The 27,051-nt window shown below is 36.3% G+C and overlaps 1 protein-coding gene across 2 annotated transcripts in view; it reads left to right on the forward strand.

The window, feature by feature from the left end:
• Sec71 (ADP ribosylation factor guanine nucleotide exchange factor Sec71) overlaps positions 1–27,051 on the forward strand; it is a 508,300-nt gene that overhangs the window by 393,975 nt on the left and 87,274 nt on the right. For both annotated transcript variants that reach the window (XM_090371201.1, XM_090371202.1), the window contains one exon: positions 11,143–11,260. In XM_090371201.1, the coding sequence (XP_090227327.1) occupies positions 11,143–11,260 (118 nt within the window). The remainder of the gene's footprint in view (positions 1–11,142; positions 11,261–27,051) is intronic.

Here is a 27,051-nt window from a genome sequence, read left to right on the forward strand (position 1 = left end):
CCCTCTGTCTTCTCCCACTTAACCATCCTTTTATCCATTGTAGCAACTTAACCTTAATACCATTCTGCTCCAATTTGTACAATAGTCTTCCATGCGCAACAGTGCCAAAAGCTTTCCTGAAATCCAAATATATGATATCACAATTATTTTTTGCATCCAGTTCCTTTGTAACCACATTGCAACCAATAGATGAATTTCCTTGATTTTTTGTTAGTAGATACAATACATACTGAAGAAAGGAAAGAAGATATTTTTGTTTTTCAAAAACAACTTGTTGCAATTCTTTCGTACAACAATTACGAAAAGCAGAAAAGCAAACTGTTCTGAGAGAGCCATGCATAATATTATTCGCAATTAATGATGCTGAACTGTTTGTTTTTTACGAAAGTTGTTTACATTTTTATTTTCTCCTTGGATCACCTTGGTAACACTAATGACATAAGCTTGACCAGTCAATTATATATCTGCGTGTGTTGATTCGTTTTAGCCAGAGGCGCTGAGATGATGCAGGAATTTTTGAACAAATGCTGTAACACATTTTATCTATAAAGCTTGGATCGTGTTTTGCCAACATAAAAATTTAATGAATTGATATGTGATCGTACATTTTTGCTGTTTTCAAGTGAATTAATAGATTTTGCTGAACGCTAAAGGTAGGAAATCAAAGAATACACTTCTGTTTATGTATATTGAGAGTTTCAATTTTGTAAATTGAGTAGAAATTATGGAAATAGTTATTCTAAAAACAAAAAAAATGCATATTGAAACTGCAAATTTGGTTATGTCTAAACATCCACACTACCTGTCCGAATAAAGTGAGCTCTTAAGAAACAAAAGCAATCAATAGTGTTATCATTTAAACTGGATCTTATTTGGCTCATGCAGCAGTTAATTAGCAGCAGAAAACGTCCTTTTGGATTCTGTGCTGTGACTCGTCTACGACTATCTCAGTACAAAGCACTAAGATAGTCATAGATGAGTTGCAGTTTACCCATCCCCCCCCCCCCATTCCCTCATCTTCAAAAAATCTTATTTCTTTTTTTATAAAAAATAAAAAATATGTCTAATATATTGTTTATATATTATATGTGAGCTGTCAGTTTCTCAAAAAACTTTCTATGATAAAAACTTTTATCTATGATAAAAGTTTTTATCATAGAAAACTATTTACAAGTATATACATAATTGGTATTCATTTACATCTAATCTATTAATTTTTCTCATTTAATCTGTTAATATATGCTATCGTTTCCATAAAATTTCTCTCAATTAACAATATCAACTCTCTCTACAGCTGCAAACACTAAACTGATTTAATCTTAATCACTTCCTCATATTTCTCTTAATCAGCAATATCAATTCTCTTCACAACAGCAATCTATAAGCTGACTTAATACTAACAATTCAATATACAGTATATCTCTCTCTCTCTTAATTTTGCAATACCAATTTTCTTTACAACTTCAACCAATAAACCAACTCAATACTAAACATTTCCTTATTTCTTGAAGTTCTTCAGCCTTACTCTAAAATAATCTCCCACTTTATCTAAGTACCATTTCCTATACAACACAGTTCAGAGGACTTACCTTCCTTCCTTCTCTTCCACAGTGGGAATTCCTTCATGTGGACTCCTTCCACGGAGTGTGGAGAGGAATCTCTCTCTCTCCTTGGTTGAACTCTGCATTTCTGCTGTATAGCTCTTCCAGTACTGCCTTATTTCGGGAACAGTTCTCTGTTAATACTAAAGGAAATAACCATAATAGTAGTAGAAGCCAGGGCACTATCTGACTGGCTTGTTATTCAACTTCCGAATTAACTTCTAGCACAGGAACATGCCCAGCAGAACTCTTCACTATATAGCTGGACCCGAACTGAACCCAGAACTACCACTGCAAGTAGTCTGCAACCTCTCCAAACAACAAACTCCAAAACACCTCTTTTGGCACAAGCACCTTATTTTTATTTCCTTCTCATTTATTTATTTATTCAATTGATTGCAAGTTGCAGTTGCTCCCTGTACTGCTTTTTTATACGGAAGCATATGTGTAAACCCCAGAGGTGGTTTGCATCCATATACGTATCTGCCCCTATCTAATTTAAACCTGACCCAATCACACTGTTATTCTTTAAACTCACTCTTCTTCTTCTTCTTCCTTTGTTGGGAAAACAGAATATTTTTCTCACACAACAAAACGCTTTCATCTGTTACCTCAAGATCACCTGTTCACAATATCTTCTTGAACTGCTCTCTACCAACACCATTTCCTGAAATGCACTACACGCTGCATCAAGTACCGAGGGATTAAACTACTGTTCAGAAGCTTTTAATTTTAACCCTTCCACACCTGCCCTGTTCACCACATTCCTTAAGTGCCCTACCAAGCCTACTCCCACTAATGGAAATATTTCCATAATCATGTTTTCGTTATTCCTTAAGTGCTTTGTTTTCACACACACACACACACACACACACACACTATACTTACTGAGAGAAATATATTTGTAAGATTTTATGTCTTACAATTTCATGACGTTTTCAGGTTCTCATTGCATTTGTACTGTGTATAACAATCCCTCTGTTACACATTCTGTAGGTGTCTCCGTAGCCAGGTGGGAAGGAGCAGCAGTGCATAGCACACGCTTCTTGATTAGACCGGAGTTCCAGCCCGTCACCACCAAATGCGGAAAGGTTAGGGAATGACCACCGCATATCCCGGAGCAATATGGCCTTAGTTGCTAATGCTCCTAAAAACCAAATAACAAATAAACACATTCTGTAACATTAATTAATGCTTTTTTGTTGTCAATTTTGTATGTAACATTTATGTAAATAAATCATAAACAATTATTTTTTAAATTAGTACCAAAAACCGGTATTTTTGTATCAATACCGAGATTTCAAATCCTAAATAAAATGACCAGGATCCCACTATTCAGGATCTCAGAATTTTGGTATTGTTAGCCCTACTAGTGGTGTATTGATTAAACATTTACATTAATTTGGAATGTCCAATGGGTTTCAGAAATATTGCTGAAAATATAATTTGTGTAACGTGCGCTATAGCCATAGTAGCTTATGCACCTTTAAACTCCCATAACAACAAAAAAACAATAATAATTTGTGTAAATGCAAAAACACATATCTGCAACTTTAATAACTCTAGGAATACATGGATTGCTATAAAATTAGACTTTTAGAAGATTTTTTAACAGGTATAGATTTCCGGGGGGGGGGGGGACTCAATCAAAGAACAAAGGTAGTTCCTATAATCAAGCAGAATATTAGTATTAGCATTAGTAGAGTCATACGATGCAAGAAAGCAAGCTTATGCAGCATCAGCCAAAAAAAAAACCCCTTCCCATTTCAGTGAAACCTCCATTCATTCCAAATGCTCAGCCTTAAATTTATTTAGGCTATCAATTTCCACAACAAAAGATGGAAGTCTGTTCCACCAATCAACTACCTGTTGGCTAAAGGCAAATTTCGCACATCTGTTCTGCAACTGTCTTTCCTCAATTTGAATCTATGCATCTTCAGGTTTTTAATCTGAGAAAGAGGAAGAATCCTCTTTCTCAGATTAAATCAGCATTCAGCTTACTCAACCCATTCAAGGCCTTATACACCTCAATCAGATCACCTCACAGGTGCCTACTCTCCAGATGCTACAATTTGCTGAACTTGCCTTTAAGCCTTTCTTGGTAAGAGCACCCCTTTGTTTTCCCCTCACTGATCTTGTTGCCCTTCTTTGTACTCATTCTAGCAACTCTACATCCTTCCTAAAATGAGGCCTCCAGACCTGTTATAGTCCTCTAGGTGTGGCCTGACCATTGCCTTGTATAAAGGGATAAACATCTCCCTGTCCCTTCTAGCAAAATTCCTATATATCATTGACAAGACTCCATGACCTGCCCTGGCAACCCATCTGCACTGCTCAACAAGCTTCATATTTGACTGCACAATTACCCCCAGGTCTTTTTCACTTTCCACTTCCATGAGTGTAGTACCATGCAGTTGGTATGCTTCTATTGGTTATTGTTACCCATATGCAGTACTTTGCATTTGTCAATGTTAAACTTCAGTTGCCACTTCTCAGCCCATTTTCTCAACTCATCTAGATCCAGTTTGAGTAGCATACTGTCTTTATTAATCCTGTCAATCTTTGTATCATCTGCATACTGTGACATTAAACCTAATATACACTCATCAATATCATTGATAAATATACAAAACAACAATGATTAGACCGGGGTTGGAGCCCATCACCACCACATACGGAGGATGCGGAAAAGTCAGGGAATGACCACCGCATATCCCAGAGCAATATGGCCTTAGTTGCTAATGCTCCTAAAAACCAAAATAACATTAGCATTAGCATTAGTAGAGGCATTTGATGCAAGAAAGCAAGCTTATGCAGCATCAGCCAAAAAAAAAAAAAAAAAAAACCACTTCCACTTCACCCCTCTGTTTGTTCAAAATACCTGTCCAGCTGAGCCTTAAACTTATTTAGGCTATCAACCTCCACCACAAGGGATGGAAGTCTGTTCCACCAACCAACCACCCGCTGGCTAAAGGCAAATTTCCGCACGTCTATCCTACATCTGTCTTTCCTCAATTTGAATTTATGCCCTCTCAGGTGATTTTTCTGAGCTAGAGGAAGAATCCCATCAGCATTGAGCATGCTTAAACCATTCAAGGCTTTATACACCTCTATCAGATCACCTCGCTGGTGCCTAGTCTCCAGACACTGTAATTTGCAAAACTTAAGCCTTTCTTCGTAAGAGCACCCCTTTGTTCCATTCACTAATCTTGTTGCCCTTCTCTGTACTCGTTCCAGCAGCTCTACATCCTTCTTGAAATGAGGCCTCCAGACCTGTATACAGTACTCTAGGTGTGGCCTGACAATCGCCTTATACAATGGAATAATCACCTCCTTCTCCCTGCTGGAAAAATTCCTGTATATCATTGACAATGCTCCATGAGCTACTCTTGCAGCTCGTCTGCACTGCTCAGAGAACTTCATATCTGCCTGCACAACCACCCCCAAGTCCCTTTCATTCTCTACCACTGTCAGTGTTGTACCACAGAGTTGATACGTTGCTCTGGGGTTGCTGTTTCCCCATGTGTAGTACTTTACATTTGTCAATGTTAAACTTCATTTGCCACCTCTCAGCCCATCTGCTCAACCTTTCCAGATCCTGTTGCAGCAGCATAGTGTCAGTAGTGTCCTTGACAACCCTGCCAACCTTTGTATCATCTGCAAACTTGGACATTAAGCCCGATATACCATCATCAATATCATTTATAAATACAGAAAACAATAATGGACCCAACACTGAGCCCTGAGGGACTCCACTAATAACATCAGTCCACGATGAGCAGTGTCCATTGATTACCACTCTCTGTCTTCTCCCCCTCAACCACCCCTTTATCCATAGCAGCAATTTGCCTCCAATGTCACACTGCTCCAATTTGTGTAGCAGTCTTCCATGTGCAACAGTATCAAAAGCCTTTCTAAGATCCAAGTATATAATATCAAAGTTATTCCCTGCATCCAGTTCTTTTGTGACTGCATCATAGTATCCAATCAAGTTGGTCAGGCAAGACTTCCCCTTAACAAAACCATGCTGTGTCTGAGCTATAACTGAAGTCTTGTCTAAATGATCCTGCAGTGCTTCTTTAACCAGTGCTTCCATTAATTTTCCTGGAACAGAAGTTAAGCTCACAGGTCTGTAATTACTTGTGTCAGCCTTTGATCCTCCTTTGTGAATTGGGGTCACATTTGCACATTTCCAGTCTATGGGTACCTCCCCTGAGTCCAAGGAAGCTCTCATAATTATGGCTAAGGGTTTGCTTACTTCCTTTGCTGCCTCCTTTAATATAACTGGATAGATCCCATCCACCCAGGGTGCCTTTCTTGTGTTTATCTTCAACAGTTTCTCCTCCACTTTACTCCCAGTTATTTCAAGATTCTGTAGCTTACTGCTAGAGTTGAATACACCTCTGGCATTCCCCTCGCTGAATAACTCCTCATGTGTGAATGTCGATGCAAAATATTCATTTAGTTTGTTAGCTACCTGAGCAGGATCATCAACACTTGACCCATCAATATCAAGTGGACCAATCTGATTCATCCCCTTCCTTCTAGAGTTTACATAAGTAAAGAACTCTTTGCTGTTTTTCTTTGCATCCCTTGCCAAGGATTTCTCGTAATCTGCCTTCGTCTGCCTAACCTCCTTTGTAACTTGGTTGCATATCAACTTGTATCTATCATAGGCTTCTGTGTCATGTGTTAATTTGTATGTATCCCATGCATTTTTCTTCTCTGCCATATGCCTCATTAGTTCATCTGACATCCATTTTGGCCTAAACCTTGAACAATATTTCTTAGTTGGTATGTAAAGCCTAGTAGCTTCCAAGATAAGTTCTTTCAATGCTTCCCATTTTGAATTTGCTGTTGGTAACATCATCAGTTGGTCCCACTGTATAGAATTTAAATACTGTCTCAGTCCATCGTAGTCGCCTTTACGGAAGCAATAACCCTTCCCTTTACCCCTAATGGTAGTTACCTCTTTGAGTAAATCCCACTTCAGCACACTGTGATCACTGCCACCTAGTGATTCATTTATCTGCAGATTCTTAATGCATGAAGAATCACTGCTGATAATCAAATCAAGAGTATTACTCCCTCTAGTTGCCTCCCGAACATGCTGATGTAGAAAACAATCATCCAATAAATCCACAAAAGCCCTGCTAGTGTGTGAGTAACCAGCCCCCAAAATCCAGTCACTATCTGGGAAATTAAAATCTCCCATTATAAGACACTCTGATTTACTGCCCCACTCTATTTCCCTGTACAGTTCCTTATTATACTCATCAGAGTCATTAGGCCTATAGCACACACCTACTCTCAATTTTGATCTCCCAATGTTTATGTCACACCAAACTGACTCCACACTGCACTGTCCAGCGATGTCGACTGGCTTCACTTCCTTGGATTTTATGTGTTTCTTAACTAATAGCATAACACCTCCCCCCTTCCTATCCTGTCTATCCTTTCTGTAGACGTTGTACTCCCCAAATTGCAGTTCCGCATCCCTTATATCTGTGTGACACCACGTCTCTGATATCCCAACAATATCTGCCTTCGATGTTTTGAGCAATACCTCAAATTCATCAAGTTTATTTACTAAACTCCTAGCATTGGTGTACACGCAAGTATACCTGCACCTGTTTCTATTCTTAGCTACCCTAACACAACCCATGTGTTTACTTGTACCGCAGTGGCTCCCAGCAGTCTCTGAAATACCATGCATCTTGTTTTTCAGGCTTCTGCTCATTCTAATAGAAGCAGTGCAAGAATCTCTTTCACCTCTGCCAGTGGCTACTGTCAATCTATTGGTCTTTGTCTCCCCCCAAGCTAGCAGTTTTCCGACCCACCTAACACTGCTTCGATAGCATCAGCAAATATTCTTGCACCCTTTCTATTTAAGTGTATCCCATCCCTGTAGAAGCAATCTCTCCTGTTAACAAGTACAGTCCAGGCTGAAAAAAATTCTAACCCTTGAGCCTTGCACAATCTTTCCAGGGCCGAATTGATCGATAAGGCTCTCATCATATACTTCCTCCTATCGTGTCTGGGCAGAATTGCAGACACTTTCAAATTCAACCCTAATTCTCGGCTTTTGTTCAACAGTGACCTGTACTTGTTAAGTAATTCTGCCGGTCTCCTACTCTTAATATTATTAGTGCCAACGTGTACAACTATATCACCTTTTGTGCCCTTAAAAGATGATATTCGCTCTACAACGTCATCAACCTTTGCCCCCGGCAGACATACCCTGGTCCTGTTCCACCTATCTTTTTTACAAAGCATGTTCCCCATTTCCCTGACAATAGAGTCACCAACAACTACTAGTTCCTTCGGGACCAGCGCATTCTGCCTTGGGGGTTGTCTCTGTGTCACGCGATGCCCAAGTGCAAGCTCTGGCGTTGATGTGGGCAGCTGAGAGCTTGATGGGCCCCTCAACTATAACTATAACTATAATAACAAAACAACAATAGGCCTAACACTGAAACCTGGGGAACTCCACTAATAATATTTGTCCATGAAGAGCAGTGTCCATCGATTACCACTCTCTGTCATCTCCCACTCAACCATCATTTTATCCATTGTAGCAACTTATCCTTAATGCTATACCTCTCCAATATTTATAGGAGTCTTCCATGTGCAAGAGTATCAAAAGCTTTCCTGAAATCCAAGTATATCATATCAAAATTATTTTTAGCAATCAGTTCCTTTGTGACCACATCATAGTATCCAATCAAATTGGTCAGACAAGACTTCCCTTTAACAAACCCATGCTGTGTCTTAACTATTACTGCAGTCATGTGTAGATGATACTGCAATGCTTCTTTAACCAGAGATTCCATTATTTTCCCCAGAACATAAGTTAAACTAACAGGTCTATAGTTACTTGCATCATCTCTTGAACCCCCTTTGTGAATTGGTGATACATGTGCACACCTCCAGTCCATGGGGATCTCCCCTGAGTCCAAGAAACCTCTCATAATTATGGCTAAGGGTTGGCTTACTTCCCTCGCTGCCTCCTTCAATATAACTGGATAGATTCCATCCACCCCAGGTGCCTTTTTTATGTTTAACTTCAACAATTTCTCCTCCACTTTGCTCTCAGTTATTACAAAATCTCTTACCTCCCTGTTAGAGTTTGATAAACTTCTGGCACTCCCCTCATTGAATAACTCCTCATGTGTGAATGTAGATGCAAAATACTCATTGAATTTATCAGCTACCTGAGCATGATCATCAATAGTCAACCCATCTATGTTAAGTGGTCCAATCTGATTAATCCCTTTCCTTCTAGAGTTTACATAAGTAAAGAACTCTTTGCTGTTTTTCTTTGCATCCTTTACCAAGGTTTTCTCGCAATCTGCTTTCACCTGCCTCTAACCTCCTTCGTGACTTTATTACTGACTAGTTTATATCTACCATTGGCTTCTGTGTCACCTGATACTTTATATGCATCCCATACATTTTCCTTCTCTGCCACAAGCCTTATTAGTTCATCTGACATCCATATAGGCCTAAAACTTGAACAGTATTTCTTAGTTGGAATGAAAAGCCTAGTAGCCTCTAAAATTAAGTCCCTAAAGGCTTCCCATTTAGAATTCAACTTTGATAACATCATCAGTTGATCCCACTGTACAGAATTTAAAAATTGTCTGAGACTCCTGTAGTCACCTTTACGAAAGCAAAAGCCCTTTCCTTTAGCCTTTATGTTAGTTACATCTTTAAATAATTCCCACATCAGTACATTGTGATCAGTGTCACTCAGTGGTTCCTTTATCTGCAAATTCTTAATGAATGAATAATCACTGCTGATAATCAGATCGATAGATCGATTATTATTCCCTTGGTTGCCTCTTGAACATGTTACTGTAGAAAACAGTCATCCAATAAATCCACAAAAGTCTTGTAGTGAGCGAGTGACCAATCTACAAGTTCCAGTCAATATCTGGAAAGTTAAAATTCCCCATTATAAGACATTCTGATTTACTGTCCCACTTTATTTCTCTGCATAATTGTCGAATTATACTCATTAGATTCATTAGGCCTATAACACACAACTGCTCTCATTTTTCCCTTCCTAGTACTTATGTCACACCAAAGAGACTCAACATTGCATTGTCCACCAACATCAACTGGATGCACTTCCTAAGATTTTGTGTTTCTTAACTAACAGCATAACCCATCCTCCCTTCCTGTCCTCTCTGTTCCTATCTGTACACATTGTACTCCCCAAATTCCAATCCTATTTCAGTTTTCTGACCCACCTAACTGTCTCGATAGCATCAGCAAATATTCTTGCAACCTTTCTATATAAATTTACCCCATCCCTGTAGAAGCAGTGTCTCCTGTCAACAAGCACAGACCAGGCTGAAAAATATTCTACCCCTTGAGCCTTGCACAGTCTCTCCAGGGCCGAATTGATCAATAAAGCTCTCATCATGTACTCCCTCCTATCTTGTATGGGCAGAATTGCAGACATTTTCACATTCAACCCTAACTCGCGACTTTTTTTCAACATTGATCTGCACTTGTTGAGTAAATCTGCAGATCTCTTACTCTTAATGTCATTAGAGATATTATAGAGCGATGCCTCCGTAGCCAGGTGGGAAGGAGCAGCAGTGCATAGCACACACTTCTTGATTAGACCGGGGTTCAAGCCCGTCACCACCAAAAACGGAGGATGCGGAAAGGTCAGGGAATGACCACCGCATATCCCGGAGCAATATGGCCTTAGTTGCTAATGCTCCTAAAAAAATAATAAATAACAGCGATCTTAACTATCATTGTAGGCAGGAGAACTAGGAGGCCAGTAGAAATTGACTCAGGTAGAAGACATAGAAAATAAATGAAGAACTTTTTTTTTTTTTTTGTAATAGATGAATTTCTGTTGAAGCTTGCACTTTTCTAATGGCAAAAATTATTTGAAAGTTAAGAAGCCAGAGTAAACTTATTGGCCTAGATGGACCAGAAATAAAAATAGGAAATATGAACACTTCTTGACTGCACTAGCTAGATTTCAAAATCTGTTTATTTGATATTAAAGATATGCAAACAAAATCTAAATAACTTCAACTGAATATACAATAAAATTTACTGTAAGATGTTTAAAAATACTGAATTTAAAAAAGTTAAAAATATAATGAAATAATCTAAAAATACAGGAGTTTTTGGCATCTGCATATTACCTTTATCAGCTTTCACAGTTGATAAAGGCAACATGTATATGGCTTTATAAATATAAACAGTAATACTGTATGTGCTAAATATAAATTTTTGAAACTACGAATTTCTTATGGCAAACATATAGCACTTCCAACTGAGGGATTGTTATTGCTAATAGACGATGCTATTACAGTACCTGGCAACATGAAGTGTGAGCAGGCAAAGTCAATTAGAGCATTTGTTTCCCTGTAAGGTTTTTATGTGTTTCATGGAGAAAGTATTGTGTGAGAATTTTACTAAAGTAAAAGAGCATTTATTCTTTTAATATTAATAACTTTTTTTTTTTTAGATTATTATTATTATTTTTTTTTTTTTTTTTTTTTGGTAGATAACTGATGGACCTTACCAAAATCACCCATCTCACCTAGCCAGCAAAGAAAAAGTGGAGAGGAGGAGTACCATTAGTGGATTCCAGAAAATTCCTGATGGAATAACTCAAATAATTGGCAAGTTTATTTACAGTTTTTTTTTTTTTTATATTTGATTTATTTTCCACTTAAAATATTGGTTATCATTATTTAATAATCTACTCAATACACATCAACTGTACATTTGTTGACACATAGTTTCATGTGTTTGGCAAGCTGTGCTGTTTTCCTTGTAAATGAATAAATGTACAGTCCTCTGATTTCTGTGGTTGTCCCAGAGTATAAACAAAATTTATTTATGGGATTAGAAGCTAATATGCCTCATGAATTCAAAAGGGAAACCAAAATAAAGGTTTTGATTTTGCTTTAAATATCATTTCGACAGTCTCTTGCACTTTGCATGTCACCATCGTGGTTGCACATTCTGCAGATTATAGTCTAACAGTAACTTGTAGAAGGTGGGAGTGGGGTTTTTTTTTTTTTTTTTGCAACCTCAAACAATTTATTAGAACCTATAGCATGGGTTGAAGGTTGTGAAGGCAGAAGGTGCTGGTTACCACTTTAATACATGCAAATGGTTAATGCATGCCAAGAAAAGTTCTTCCAAAGAACAGAAGTTAAAGACATAAATAAAAAAAAAATTAATTCTACAAGTTTGAAGTTGGACAGTGAATGTATGTTTTGACTGGAGGTCTCTCCTGTTAAACTTGTATTTAACAGGAGAGACCTTGTATGAGACTGGTCATTAATTAACCTGACCTTTCTAACAGTCAGGGAGCTTGAAAGAGAGAGAGAAAGGATTTGGGCGTACAATATTCCACTGTAGGGCAGATTTGTATAGAATCAATATCTGTTTAGAAGAAATGTAAAAGTAAAATTAGTGCAAATTTATGTATTTAACCATTAAGGTGATGATTGGTATGCTCATATGACTCAATGATTACAACTTCAAATATTTAATACATTCGTAACAGAAGCTGTCTTTTGTGAATAAATTTGATAACTTGTGGACAGCCAGTTTGACAGCCAGCCAGCGATTTTCTGTCATAAATTTCTGACCAAAGCTTGTTTCCTTATAACATTTGAGAGTCTGCTAGCTCCAAGCAGAATTTATAGATAGCAAGTTGCCCAACAGGTTTATTGGAAGCATTAAGTTAAATATTATTTTACTTAAATATAATTATATTTGGAGAACCAGTTCGTCCAATAGGGCTACTATTGTTCATTCAATAGTGCTATTAAGAGAACAAGTTTTTTGAACCAAATTGAAAAGAATCAATTTCACACACACACACACAAAACTTTTACAGTACTACCCAATATTATTGAAGATAGAAATAAATATTTTGCAGATCAGTGTGAGAAATTACCAGATCTATTATTAAAGCAGAACCAATTGAAGTACAGTGGTTGGGGAACTAACAAGTGCACTAGGAAACATGAAATATAACACATTATCTGAAATCATTCTTAGAATTTTAATAATTCCTCATAGCAGTGTTGGTTGTCAAAGAATATGAAACCAGGTGAATTCGAAACTTAATTCAGATCCTCTCCTTCCTGTGCAGTTTTGGAAATTCTCTTGACAGTCTGAACAGCAGTCCAACAGTTATAAACATAACTTTGACTCAGCATTCCTGAAGGCATGTAAAGTAAGCTGCAGTATCTTTCCTGAAGTACCATATTTCAACATGTATAAGACACACCTTAATTTTGGGGCCCAAAATTTGAAAAAAAAAAAAAAAAAAAATTTTATTACATAAAGTTATTGAACTCAAGTTTTATTCATCATAAAATTCATACAACTCATCACTGTCAAAACTCCTATCCATTAGCTTGTCCTCATCTGTGTCTGATGACGAATCACTGTCTTCATATATTGCCTCGTCCTCAGTTCCATCTATGGCATTTGAAATGCCACACTTCTTAAATGACTTGACAACGATCTCAATCTTGATATTATCCCAGGAACTTTTCACCCAGGTACAAACTTCTCCTATAGTTGGTTTCTTCACTCTTCCTGCCGGTGTCAAATTGTCCCCAGAAGATTTTATCCATTGGTTCCATTTGTCTCTCATGTCAGCTTTGAAGGGTTTGTTAATGCTGACATCAAGTGGTTGGAGCTGGTATGTCAAGGTATGATGGCAAGTTTTGTTTTTTGCTCTGCAGCAATCTTCTTTGTATTTATTGTTATGTGTGCCCTGAACTGATCAAGCACCAATAGAGCAGATTTGTGTAAGAGTCCACCTGGTCTCCTGCTCCAAACTTTCTCAAACTAGACCTTCATCCCATCCTGATCCATCCAACCCGTGTCATGAACGTGGACAATCACTCCTTGAGGAATTTCTTCTTTTGGCATTGTTTTGCGTTTGAAAATCAGCATAAGAGGCAGCTTGATTCCGTCGGCACAACAAGCTAGAACAACTGTATAATGGCTCTTTTCATGTCCACTTGTCTTCACAGTTGCGATTTTCACCCCCTTCTTATCAACAGTTCTGTTACTTGAGACATCAAATTGAAGGGGGACTTCTTCCATGTTTGCAATCTGTCCCAACTCAAACTGATGTGCCTTCCGACATTGACAAAACGATGAAATTCAAGGACCTTCTGCTCATAGCTTTCAGGCATCTTTTGGGCAAGTCTGCTGCATGTACACATGCTTAGTCCATTCCGTTTCATGAACCTGAAGCACCAGTTGTGTCCTCCTTTGAAATCAGTAACTTTTTCATCAGCAATTCTTCTTGCCTCATGCTGAACCATCTCTGTGACACAGGAATTCCAATTGCCCTTTGCTCTTCAATCCATATCTTCAATTCCCTCTCAAAATCTCTCTAAAACCATTTTGCTGACTTGCCTCTCATGGCCTTCTTCTGCCGTGGCGTTTTCAGTAGGGTTTCTTCTTCCCGTAGCCAGTCTCGGATTGTTTTCTCAGTTGGAGGAGGACCAAACTTACGTTCGGCAGCACGATTTCCATTCACTTTTGCAAACTGGATCACTTTTAACTTGAATTCAGCACTGTATGAAAATCTTTTCTGGGCAGAACATGGCAAAACGTAACCTAATATACCAGTAACAAGTGCGAAACAATGAGCGCAAAGACAACAAGCGCGAAAAAGCGGGAAATGCAAGTAAAAAAAAAATCTGCAACCACTGTATAAGACGCAACCAGTTTTTAGACCCCAAATTTTTCGAAAAAAGGTGTGTCTTATACATGGGGAAATACGGTAATCATAATAAATTGATGTCTAACAGAAATGATGATGTGTTACCAACAGCAAATTCTAACTGGGAACTAATCGTGGAAGCTACTAAACGTTTCATACCTATTAAGAAATATTGTTCAATGTTTAGGCTTAAATGGTTCAAATCAACTAATGAGACTCGTGGCAGAAAAGAAAAATGCATGGGATGCATATAAATTATCAGGCAACACAGAAGCCTATGCCAGATATAAGCTAGTCTGTAATCAAGTCACAAAGTAGGTTAGGCAGGTGAAGACAGATTACGAGAAATCTTTGGAAAAGTATGCTAAGAAAAACAGCAAGGATTTCTTTACTTATATAAACTCTAAAAGGCAGGGGATGAATCAGATTGGTCCACTTGATATCGATGGTTCGACTGTTGATGATCCTGCTCAGATAGCAAACAAACTGAATGAGTATTTTGCAGCTACATTTACACGAGGAGTTATTAAGGATTGAAAATGCCAGAAGGTTATCAAATTGTAGCAGGCTGCTTAATGATTTTGTAATAACTGAGAGCAAAGTGGAGGAGAAATTGTTGAAGTTAAACATAAGAAAGGCACCTGCGGTGGATGCAATCTATCCAGTTATATTAAAGGAGGCCGCAAAAGAAGTAAGCAAACCCTTAGCCATAATTATGAGAGCATCCTTGGACTCAGTAGGTCCCCACAGCTGGAGATGTGCAGATGTATCCCCAATTCACAAAGGGAGATCGAAGGGTGATACAAATAATTACAGACCAGTTGGTTTAACTTCTGTTCTGGGTAAAATAATGGAGTCACTGGTTAAAGATGCATTGCAGGATCTTCTAGACAAGCTGCAGCAATAATTTAGACAAAGCATGGGCTTGCTAAGGGAAAGTGTTGTCTGTCAAATTTGATTGGATATTATGATGTGGTTACAGAGAAACTGGATGCAAAAAACAATTTTGATATCATATATTTGGATTTCAGGAAAGCTTTTGACACACTGTTGCGCATGGAAGACTACTACAAATTGGAGCAGAATGGTATTAAGGGTATGTTGCTACAATGGATAAAAGGATGGTTGAGTGGGAGAAGACAGGGTGGTAATCAATGGGCACTGCTCTTCTTGGACTAATGTTATTAGTGGAGTCCCACAGGGTTCGGTGTTGGGTCCACTGTTTTGTATATTTATCAGTGATGTTGATGAAGCTATATCAGGCTTAGTGTCGAAGTTGGCAGATGAAACCAAGGTTGGCAGGGTTATTAATGACAATAATGGCAGTGTGCTACTGCAACAGGATCTAGAAAATTTGGGAAGGTGGGTTGAGAAGTGGCAACTGAAGTTTAACATTGACAAATGCAAAGTACTGCATATGGGTAGAAGTAACCCCAGAGGAACATTCCAACTGTGTGGTATTACACAATTAGTGGTAGAAAATGAAAAAGACCTGGGAGTAATTGTACAGTCAGATATGAAGTTTTCTGAGCAATGTAGACAGGCTCCCAGAGTAGGTCATGGGGTTTTGTCAATGATATACAGGAATTTTGCTAACAGGGAAAAGGTGATTGTCCCTCTGTATAAGACAATGGTCAGGTGACACCTTGAGTGCTGCGTACAGGTCTGGAGGCCTCGTTTTAGGAAGGATATAGATTTGCTTGAGCGTGTACAGAGAAGGGCAACAAGATTGGTGAGGGCAATGAAGGGATCCTCTTACCAAGAGAGGCTTAAGTTTTGGAAATTGCAGTGGCTGGAGACTAGGCACCTGCGAGGTGATTTGATTGAGATGCGTAAGGCCTTGAATGGGTTGAGCACACTGAATTCTGATGGGATTCTTCCACTTGCTCAGATTACGAACCTAAGGGGGCAGAAATTCAAATTGAGGAAAGACAGCTGTAGAATAGATGTGTGGAAATTCGCCTTTAGCCAGCGTGTGGTTAATTGCTGGAACAAACTTCCATCTTTTGTTGTGGAAGTTGGTAGGTTAAATAAATTTAAGGAGGAACTGGACAAACATTTAGAGGGAATGGTTGTGTGAATTTTTTTTTTTCTTTTTTTTTTTTTTTTTTTTTTTTGGCTGATGCTACATAAGCTCATACGCTTGCTTTCTTGCATCACATGCCACTATTACTACTATTAAATCCACAGATGGAAGGAAGAATATTAGGTAAGCTAATGTTCACATGCTTACTACCTCCTCATGCAAATATGCAACTTCAGATTTTCAATCTGCTTGAAGAGAAAACCATTCTACTTTTAGAACTTTTTCTTCCAATTTGACAGAGTAAAAACTAGATATTTTTGCAAGCAACTGTCACCAGAGCCTGATTAATTCAGTCATAGTGAGAAGAAAGCACAAAAATCTCTCTGCCATTTTCAATGAAGATTGATTCAGTCCTGTGGTTTCATTCCAAGGTCAAAAAAAGATCAGAAAAGCTGGCAGTGAAAGTGGTAAAAGCATACTGTACTAGTATTAAATATGGACACATTTGTCTCCATATTTAATGAAAAAAGTTTTCTCAAAAATCTTCTCCGATTACTGTTTTTCTTCTGTTTTTTTTTTTTTTGGAAGGATTCCTGTGTTTTTGCAATAAACTGCTTTGTTTGCCTGTTTTGTTTTGTTTTTCCCTCTCCCAACTCTCATAGTAGATTTCACTATATGTATATTATTTAGTACTTACAGTACCCATTACGAAAGTTTTGCAATTGGGAGTAGAGTTTTTCTCTAGTTGTCCTAAAGAAATGTAGTCCGTGCTTTGTCGTGAGCAGATAAGCCAGTATGCATCGAATAGCAAATAACTGTATTCTAGCTGTACCTGTTGCAAAAGTTTCGCAATTGGTAGCACAGTTTTTATTGCCTGATATTTTCCTAAAAAATTTTGGACAATTCATTGTCATCTCTATAAAATACTACTGAAAAGGGATGAATATTAAAAAATACACTAAAAGCTCGCCTTTCACTTTAAAAACTCGGTCAAACTTTCATGTTTATTGTTTCATTTCTTTCATTTTCTTGCAGATGCTTCTGCTGTATAGTACCTCTTCAGTATCCAGCAAATATGTAGTGCTACCAATTGCAAAAATTTTGCGATTGGTAGCAGAGTGTTTGTCTGGTTATCCTAAAGAAATGTAGTGCTTGTTTTGTCATAAACAGTTAAGCCAGTATGCATCGAATCCTGTATCTGATTCTTGTATCTGAGAAAACTTATAAATTTATTTTTGATTTCACCATTTCAGACCGATCTTGAATACATTTGCAGAAACACAAAAAGGCAATCTTCTTCGCCACACGGTACATTCAACACAACATTGTCTTCCTGACTGTGACATAAATTATTATTATTACTCATCTTAAAAAACAACATCATGAATGGCAATGAGTGTATGAGCTCACGTGTGCAACGTGAGCTGTTTATTTATCTGATAATGTTAAACAAATAGTGCAATGGAATACTAAGGATTACTTCTTTCTTTTAAGGTAGGCAATTTCACAATTGGTAGCAGAGTTTTATTATTTTTTTTTAAATATTTTTTTTTCGGAACAAAGGACATGATTGTGCAAATTGTTAATCAGAAAAAAATATCAACTTAGACAACTGTTTAACAGTTAACATCTTTTTGTGGCTCCATCTATGAAGTGAATGTTGAACTGTTCTCATTTGTACTACAAAATTGGCATGTTCCATAAAAAAAACTATTCCTAATTTTTAAATTTTAACAACTTTGTGTACACCTAGGAAGAAATAGCTTAAATTTGAGACACTTCCAGCCCGATCGGTTAATCCTATCGTTCACACTGACTGTTAAAAGAAAACGGCTTCCTTATTAAATATATAGATTTTGACAAAATTTTTAACTTTTCATTATAACATGTATAAATGTATTGTATTAAATCAAAGCCATTCACTACAGATATTGTTTTTTTTTTTTATTCCTAATAAAGAATTGAATATCTGTAACTAGAAAAACACCGAAAATATCAGAGGTCACAAGCAGGAATTAATTGATGTAACATTTCAGCACAGCATATGACTGCATTTTATCCCATGGTGTTTCTGTTATTTCTCTCTCTCTCTCTCTCTCTCTCTCTCTCTCTCTCTCTCTATATATATATATATATAACCATAAAAATAAATTAGAATGAGAGTAAAAAAATAAATAAAAATGAAATAATGCCGGCAGTATGGCAAGACAAGAGCAAAAAAGTCAAAATTAAACTTAAGAATCAAACGAAACAGGGAGGGAAGAGAGGAGTAACAAGAGTAAAAATATTGCAGCAGAAAATCTAAGATAATTTAGAACATCTAATTATAAGAATAATAAATAATTCATTAAATTTTGAAAGCCAATTAAAATAGAAATTTAATGGCGACCCCTCGGATGGGCACCAGGTCCAAATTTATGTGAAATATCACCAACAGAGATCTAGACCACTACAGTAAAATAAACCAAAAAAATAGACTGACCATTATGCCGCAATTCAACAGAAGACCACAAGGTCAGGGAATCGCTGCATTTCGATCGCTAGACAAATCGCCGCAAATGCAAGTCGATCGGAAGATCAGTCCACCACCCGATCTATAGATCGAACCGCCAATGCAGAGGATCAGAATAGCGGTGGTCCTGATGCAGCAAAAACTAAAAATAGAACAGATACAAGCACTCCAGTGCAAAGCCATACTACTGACAGAATTAATCTTTACCATATGCTTGGCTAAGTTTATATAGACGAAAATTGAACTATGGATGGCAGCACAGGCGCAGCGTTAGCAGTTCGCCCACTACTGTCATGTGATATACATATATTTAAATAATGTTTAAAATACAGTAAACCCCCGCTATTCGGGGTATCTGTATTTGCGGTCGCTGATTTAATATAAAATGAAACCTAAAAAAAAAAAAAAAAAAAAATGTGAATTTTAAATTGCCGTGAACCTTTTCCACCATAAAAAAACATGGGCGTGGCTAAAATCATCTTTCCCACTCAAAACAGCACCCAGTGGGTGGGGGGAGAAGGGTGACAAAATCGCGAACGTGGATGTTTCTCGCTAATCCTTGTTCAGTATGTGCTATGCGCTTGTCATGGAACATTTCATCGTTTGCTTTTAATTTATATGCTTATAAATTGAATAAATTTATCAATTTATAAATAGATATGCTTACAAAAGTGAAAAATATACCGTTTTGCAGTGTGTTAGTGTAAACAGACTTTTTCGAGTGTGTTAACGGAAGAAAGTGACTTTATTGTGGATAAATTATTTTCTAACCCCTACAAAAATATGGCTACGAATAACAAGGGAATTGCGAAAAGATCAAAGAAGGTGATGACATTAGTGAGTAAAATTCAGTTATTAGACAAAATTTCTAATGGTGAAAGTGTCTTGTCAGTGGCAAAACATTATAAAATCAATAAGTCAATGGTACGATCAGTCAAGAAATCGGAAGAAAAAAATCCGCTGTAGTGTCTGTGAAAATGCACTAATTGCTTCAAAAATTTGCTCTGTAACTCGTGATGTTAAATTACAAAAAATGGAAAAGTCTTTAAATCTGTGGATAGAAGACCGAACTCAAAATAAAATTCTGTTAAGTTCACTCATCATTCGTGAAAAGGCAAAACACCTTTATCAACACTTTAGCGAAACTGGTGATAGAACTGGCGGGATAAGTTTTTTACCTATAGCAAAGGGGCTAGAATTGAAAGATTTGTTTGAAATTTCTAATGAATATTACATTTAATATTAAATTGTTTCTTATTTTCATTTCAATGTCTTATGCTTGCATTTCACTACATACTGTCTATGTACATAGTCATATTATGAAAGTACATGTAATACGTACATAGACAATTTTAGACTAGTTTTTTTTATATATTTTATGCTTTGGAACGGAACTCCTTTATTACTATGGGAGCCATAACTCAGTATTCGCATTTCTCAGGAACATAACCCCCGTGAATAGCATGGATTACATTCATTCATTTTTATGGTTATATTTCAAGCATCATGTAGAGGAATATGCTTTTTGCTTACCTTTTTATTTTATTTTTATCATGAGAGATTCAGTTTCCAACTATTTTAAACGTTATTTAAATATATGTATATCACATGACAGTAGTGGGCGAATTGCTAACGCTGCGCCTGTGCTGCCATCCATAGTTCAGTTTCCGTCTGTATAAACTGGTTAAGATTAATTCTGTCAGTAGTGTGGCTTTGTGCTGGAGTGCTCGTATCTGTTCTATTTTTAGTTTTCGCTGCATCAGGACCACCGCTATTCAGAACCTCTGCATTGGCGGTTCGATCTATAGATCGGGTGGTGGACTGATCTTCCGATCGACTCGCATTTGCGGCAATTTGTGTAGCGATCGAAATGCAGTGATTCCCTGACCATTATTGGCCTTGTCAATGGGGCATTAATGGTCAGTCTATTTTTTGGTTTATTTTTGTTTTATTTTACTGTAGTGGTCTAGATCTCTGTTGGTGATATTTCACATAAATTTGGACCTGGTGCCTGTCAGAGGGGCCGCCGTTAAATTTCTATTTTAATTGGCTTTCAAAATTTAATGAATTATTATTTATTATTCTTTTAATTAGATGTTCTAAATTATCTTAGATTTTCTGCTGCAGTATTTTTACTCTTGTTACCCCTCTCTTCCCTTCCTGTTTCGTTTGATTCTTAAGTTTAATTTTGACTTTTTTGCTCTTGTCTTGCCATACTGCTGGCATTATTTTATTTTTATTTATTTTTTTACTCTCATTCTAATTTATTTTTATGGTTATATTTCAAGCATCATGTAGAGGAATATGCTTTTTGCTGCCTCTGATGTTTGCTGTACCTTTTTATTTTATTTTTATCATGAAAGATTCAGTTTCCAACTATTTTAAACGTTATTTAAATATATGTATGTATATGTGTGTGTGTGTGTGTGTGTGTGTATATATATATATATATATATATATATATATAGAGAGAGAGAGAGAGAGAGAGAGAGAGAGAGAGAGAGAGAGAGAGAGAGAGACAGAGCATTAGTAGAGGCATACAATGCAAGAAAGTGAGCTTATGCAGCATCAGCCCAAAAAAAAAAAACCCTCCTATTTCACAACTCCATTCATTCCAAATGCGTGTCCAGCTCAGCCATAAATTTATTTAGGTTATTAGCTTCCACAACAAAAGATGGAAGCCTGTTCCACCAATCAACTACCTGCTGGCTAAAGGCAAATTTCCACACATCTATTCTACAACTATCTTTCCTGAATTTGAAACTGTGTCCCCTCAGGTTCTTAGTCTGAGCAAGAGGAAGAATGCCATCAGAATTCAGCTTGCTCAACCTATTCAAGGTCTTATGCATCTCAATCATATCACCTCACAGGTGCCTACTCTCCAGGCCCTGAAATTTGCAGAACTTAAGCCTTTCTTGGTAAGAGCACCCCTTTGTTCCCCTCACCAATCTTGTTGCCCTTCTTTGTATTTGTTCTAGGAAGTCCACATCCTTCCTAAAATGAGGCCTCCAGACCTGTACACAGTACTCTAGGTTTGGTCTGACCATTGCCTTGTATAATGGGATAATCTCCTCCCTGTCCCTGCTAGCAAAATTCCTATATATCATTGACAAAACTCTATGACGTGCCCTTGCAGTTCGTCTGCACTGCTCAGCGAACTTCATATTTGACTGCACAATTATCCTCAGGTCTTTTCCACTTTCCTGAGTGTAGTACCATATAGTTGGTACGTTTCTTTTCGGTTATTGCTACCCATATGCAGTACTTTGCATTTGTCAATGTTAAACTTCAGTTGCAACTTCTCAGCCCATTTTCCCAACTTATCTAGATCCAGTTGGAGTAGCATACTGTCGTTAACAACCCTGCCAACCTTTGTATCATCTGCAAACTTGGACTTTAAACCTGATATACCTTCATCAGTATCATTGATAAATATACAAAACAGCAGTGGGCTCAACACCGAACGCTGGGGAACTCCACTAATAACATTTGTCCATGAAGAGCAGTGTCCATTGATTACCACTCTGTTGTCTCCTACTCAACCATCCCTTTATCCATTGTAGCAACTACCCTTAATGCCATACCTCTCCAATTCGTACAGCAGTCTTTCATGTGCAACAGTATCAAAAGCTTTCCTGAAATCCAAGTGTATGATATCAAAATTATTTTTGGCATTCAGTTCCTTTGTGACCACATCATAGCATCCAATCAAATTGGTCAGACAAGGCCTCTATAGTTATATATAGATTTCTATATATAACTATAAAAATTATATGAAAAGGAAAGGAAAGCAGGAATAGGAAAAAAAAGGAAAATATTTTATGGACAGCGGCCACTGATAGACAGAAAGCACCCAACAACCATAATTGTGTAATGTATAGATAAATTATAACTGCTGAGAAAAGCAAGGGGGGGAGGGGATGAGGTAGATAGTATAACTACAAAAAAAATTTTTTTTTTAAATAAATAACCCATTTTTAAAACAACAGCATAAAGAAATAAATAAATACTTATATAAAATTGTATTGTTGCATATCACACAATCCTGGCATCCCCTCAAGTGACAACCTTGAGAATTGCATGACAAGACAACAATATAATGCCCTCTGTTTCTAACATAAAATATGTGCCATGGCAAAGTAAAATTAATAAATAGAATTAAGGGAAAGAGAGAGGAGGGAAAAATTTTAGACATCCGATGTGGAAATAAGGGTATAAAGAAGGTTGAGACACACACACACACACACATACACACACACACGGTGTGGGACCATTTATCTGGAAGTTCCGGAAACCAATAAAGTGAGATATTTAAAAAGCTTATATTATCAGCATTTTTGCTCACAATCCTAGTCTTTTTTATAACTTTTATATTATCTTAGTCATGTATACATATATTGTATATACAGAGTCATAGTGAGGTCAGGGCAACCGTGGCATGTGCTCAGGACGCAACCTTGTAAGGGGGGTGCCAAATGGAAATTTTGTTATACACGATTTTATAGATAACTGAAAGAAAATTTGTCATCAGTGAAGTTGCAAGTCTGAGAATTTGGAATCGCTTCCCATTTAATACGAACTAAAAATATTCATCTGCTATTAGGAAACAACCAACTGACGACGTAAGCACCGGAAATATCGAACACGACTGAAAGAAAAAGAAACTGCTTTAAAAGTCCTAAGAGAATATTAATATAAAAGTTATTTTTAAAAAATACCTTTTAAAAATTCTTATTACTGTAGTTTTTAATTCTGTTCACTTATACCGTAGTCGTTATGTTAAGAAGGCCTGCAGAGTGGTAAGCCTACTAAAAGGAACTGCATGTCTCTGAAATTAAGGATAAGGTGAAGTTACTAAAACATCTGGACAAAGGTGCATCAGTCAAATTTTTGTGTGATGACTATGGTATTGGTTCATCTACCGTCTATGATTTGATGAAACAGAAAGAAAAACTGTTAAAATTTTATGATGATAGTGATTTACCCGAGTTAATGGAACTCAGGATGACATTACACCAGACAAAGAATGTAGAAATAGACGTGTTAATGGAATGGATCTGACAGTGCCAAAGCAAAAAATACCTTCTCAATTGTTCTGTTATCATGGCCCAGGCAAATTTTTTCCATGAGCAGTTAGGCATAACAACACCCTGTGAGCATGCATCAGGCTGATATGCAAAATTTAAGAAATGTAATGGTCTTCAAATCTTGGCAGTGTGTGGTGAAAAAGCATCAGCTGATTATGATGCTGCAGAGGCATATTTGGGCGAATTTGCAAAAATAATTAATGATAACAAGGTTACTGCAGAGCAGGTATATAATGCTGATGAGACTTATTTATATTGGAGGTATATTCCTAGAAAAACTGTTGTTGCACATGAGGAATCAGCACCCAGTGGGTTTAAAGACTCAAAAGAAAGGATTACAGTTTTAGGTTGTGCAAATTCTGCAGGGTCACTTAAAATGAAACTGCTTGTTATTGGTAAAAGCAAAAATCCAAGAGTTTTCAAAGGAGTAAGAGTCTTTCCAGTTATTTACAAGGCAAACAAAAAGCATGGATTACCAAACTAATCTTCCTTCATTGGTTTAAACACTATCTTTACCAGAGGCTAAAGCACATTGTACGTCTGCAGGGCTTCTCAGTGACAGCAAGACTATGTTTAATTCTTGAGAATTGTGCGGCACATCCTGATGCACAGTTTCTTATCAAAGATAATGTGTTTTCATTTTGTATATTAATGACCTCCTTCCATTGTCTGGAAATCCTGTCCATAGTTTTTCTGACAATAGCACATTGCATTCCACTTTCCATTTTGAGAAACCTTGCCCTGCCCAATCAGCTTCAACTTCTTGAATATCCACTACCAATTCCTTAAATGCCAATCTACAGGTAATTCTCCAGTGGGGCAAAGACAACTTAGTTGATTTCAATCCTTCTAAGACTTGTCTTAGAACAATTATCAGTCTTGTCTTATATCTTGCAAAAAGGATTCTTCTGCTCCTATGCTTATCTTTGGTGACACTCTGATTTCTAGGCAAGTTGATATCTTTTGGGGATTACCCTGACTTCTAATCTCTCTTGACACATGCACATTACAAATATTGCTTCCTCTGCATCTAAAAAACTTGGTTTTCTCTTTCACTTTCAGCTTTACTTTTCTTCCAGACAGCTGTCCACTCTGTGTAATTGCAAATCTGCCCTACAATGGAATATTGTTCCCACATCTGGGGCTGTTTCTCCAAAACCTCTCTCAGGCTTCTAGATTCCATTCAGAAGAGAGCAGTTAGGTTAATTAATGATTCCTCTCTAACAGAGTCTCTCCACTCTCTGTCTTATAGATGTACTGTTTCTGCTGCCTGCCTTTTCTACAGATACTTCCATATACACTGTTCTTCTGAATTGGCTTCTATAATTCCCGCTCTCTCTTTCAAAACAGTCTTAACATGTGCCGCCAACATCCATTTACTCTCCAACTTCAATATCGCAGAACCAATTTGTCATCTTCCTTTATTCATTCAACTGCCGTTTTCTGGAACAACCTTCCTTCATATGTCTTATCTGAAAATTACAGTCTACAGAAGTTCAAGTCTAATGTCAACAAATATCTTCTCTCGTCTTCTCAACCTCCAACCTAAGCACCGTACTAAGTACTATAGGTTCTAATATCTCTCGTTTGTGGTTTTCATATAAAAAAAAACTTTGCAAAGTAGCTTTCTTTGAAAGAAGTATGTTTTGTTATTAAATTTCTATTATAGTTGGAATCTGTGGACAACACAGGTTTTGTTAAATACTGAAGACACTCGCATTCCAAGGCATCCAGGACCAGTTTTGATTTGTCTACTTTTCCATATCAGCTATCTGTTTTGTTTTCTTTGTGTGTGCACTTGTTCTTGGACTCGTCATTATTACCAATATTATTTCTATAAAATGATTATATTTATTTGAAAAAAAAATCATAAATGATTATATAATTTTAATCATATAATCATATTTATTTTATGATTATATGATTAAAATCATATAATCATAAAATAAATATGATTATATTTATTTGAAAAAAAAAAGAATACATTTGGTATAGTAAATTATTCATTCAAAAGTTTGAAACTGTTTTGAATTTAATGTTTAAGTTTATCTCATAAGCTGAAGTCAGCCATCGAAGCCCTTTCTTTTATGTAGATAAAGGAAATAGATGTTAATAGATGTCTAAATTTGTCTGTTAACAAGTTTAGATGTCTTCCATTTATTGAGACAGAAATACATCTGAAAATAATTTCTTTTCTTTCTCATATATTTTGATAAATTTGTTAATTGTAAGATATTTTAATTTATTAGTGCATGTTTCTAAGATATGTAAAAGAATAAAATTATTTACCATTGTATACATATTAAAAATAAAAAAATATCTAATAACATTCTAAAACTTTGCTGGTTTTTTTTATAATCTATAAAAACAAAAGTGTGGCATGATTATAAAATCACTTTTGTATTTCATTTATTTGTAATGTTTTAACTGTGGGGAAAAAGAGAAATTGATAGTAATATAAATTGTTTTTGCATCTATAATTAAAAGTAGTATTTACAAAGGAATAATGATTACTGAATAATTTTAGATAAATTAAGCTTAACAAATTACTCCTTTTATATTTTTTATATAATATTGACTTAATAAATTTTGTTTGATTTTATTATTAAAATCAAATTAAAATTAAGATTTAATTATTTATTTTATTTAATTATAAAAATAACAGTAAATACATTCAAAAAAGAATGTATTTACTCTCCAAAAGTCTCTCCAAAAGTTTTATGATTATTGTTGTATATCAATGTTAATTTAAAAGAACATTTCTTTATTAAATTAACAAACAAGTTAGCTAATATACACAGGATGTTACATTTCAGCCAAGTTTGATTTTTTTCTTAAATTAATTGATTTTTTTTTTCTGTGATTAATAAAGTCAAAAGTAAATATAGCTATCTCCTTATAAATTAATTACTAAGCTTATAACTTTATAGAACACCTAATAAAATTATAGTTTCATGTTCTCTAAAATTAGAGAATAAGTTTATATACCACTGGAGAGAAGAGAGTAATATTTAATACTTTTTTTTTAAAGACTCTTCCTATATACATCTCTTCAAATCTTGCATAATAATAATAATAAT

The sequence above is a fragment of the Mastigoproctus giganteus genome, chromosome 4, assembly GCF_048544385.1.
Source record: "Mastigoproctus giganteus isolate SK-2022 chromosome 4, ASM4854438v1, whole genome shotgun sequence".
In the NCBI taxonomy this organism is placed as follows: Eukaryota; Metazoa; Arthropoda; class Arachnida; order Uropygi; family Thelyphonidae; genus Mastigoproctus; species Mastigoproctus giganteus.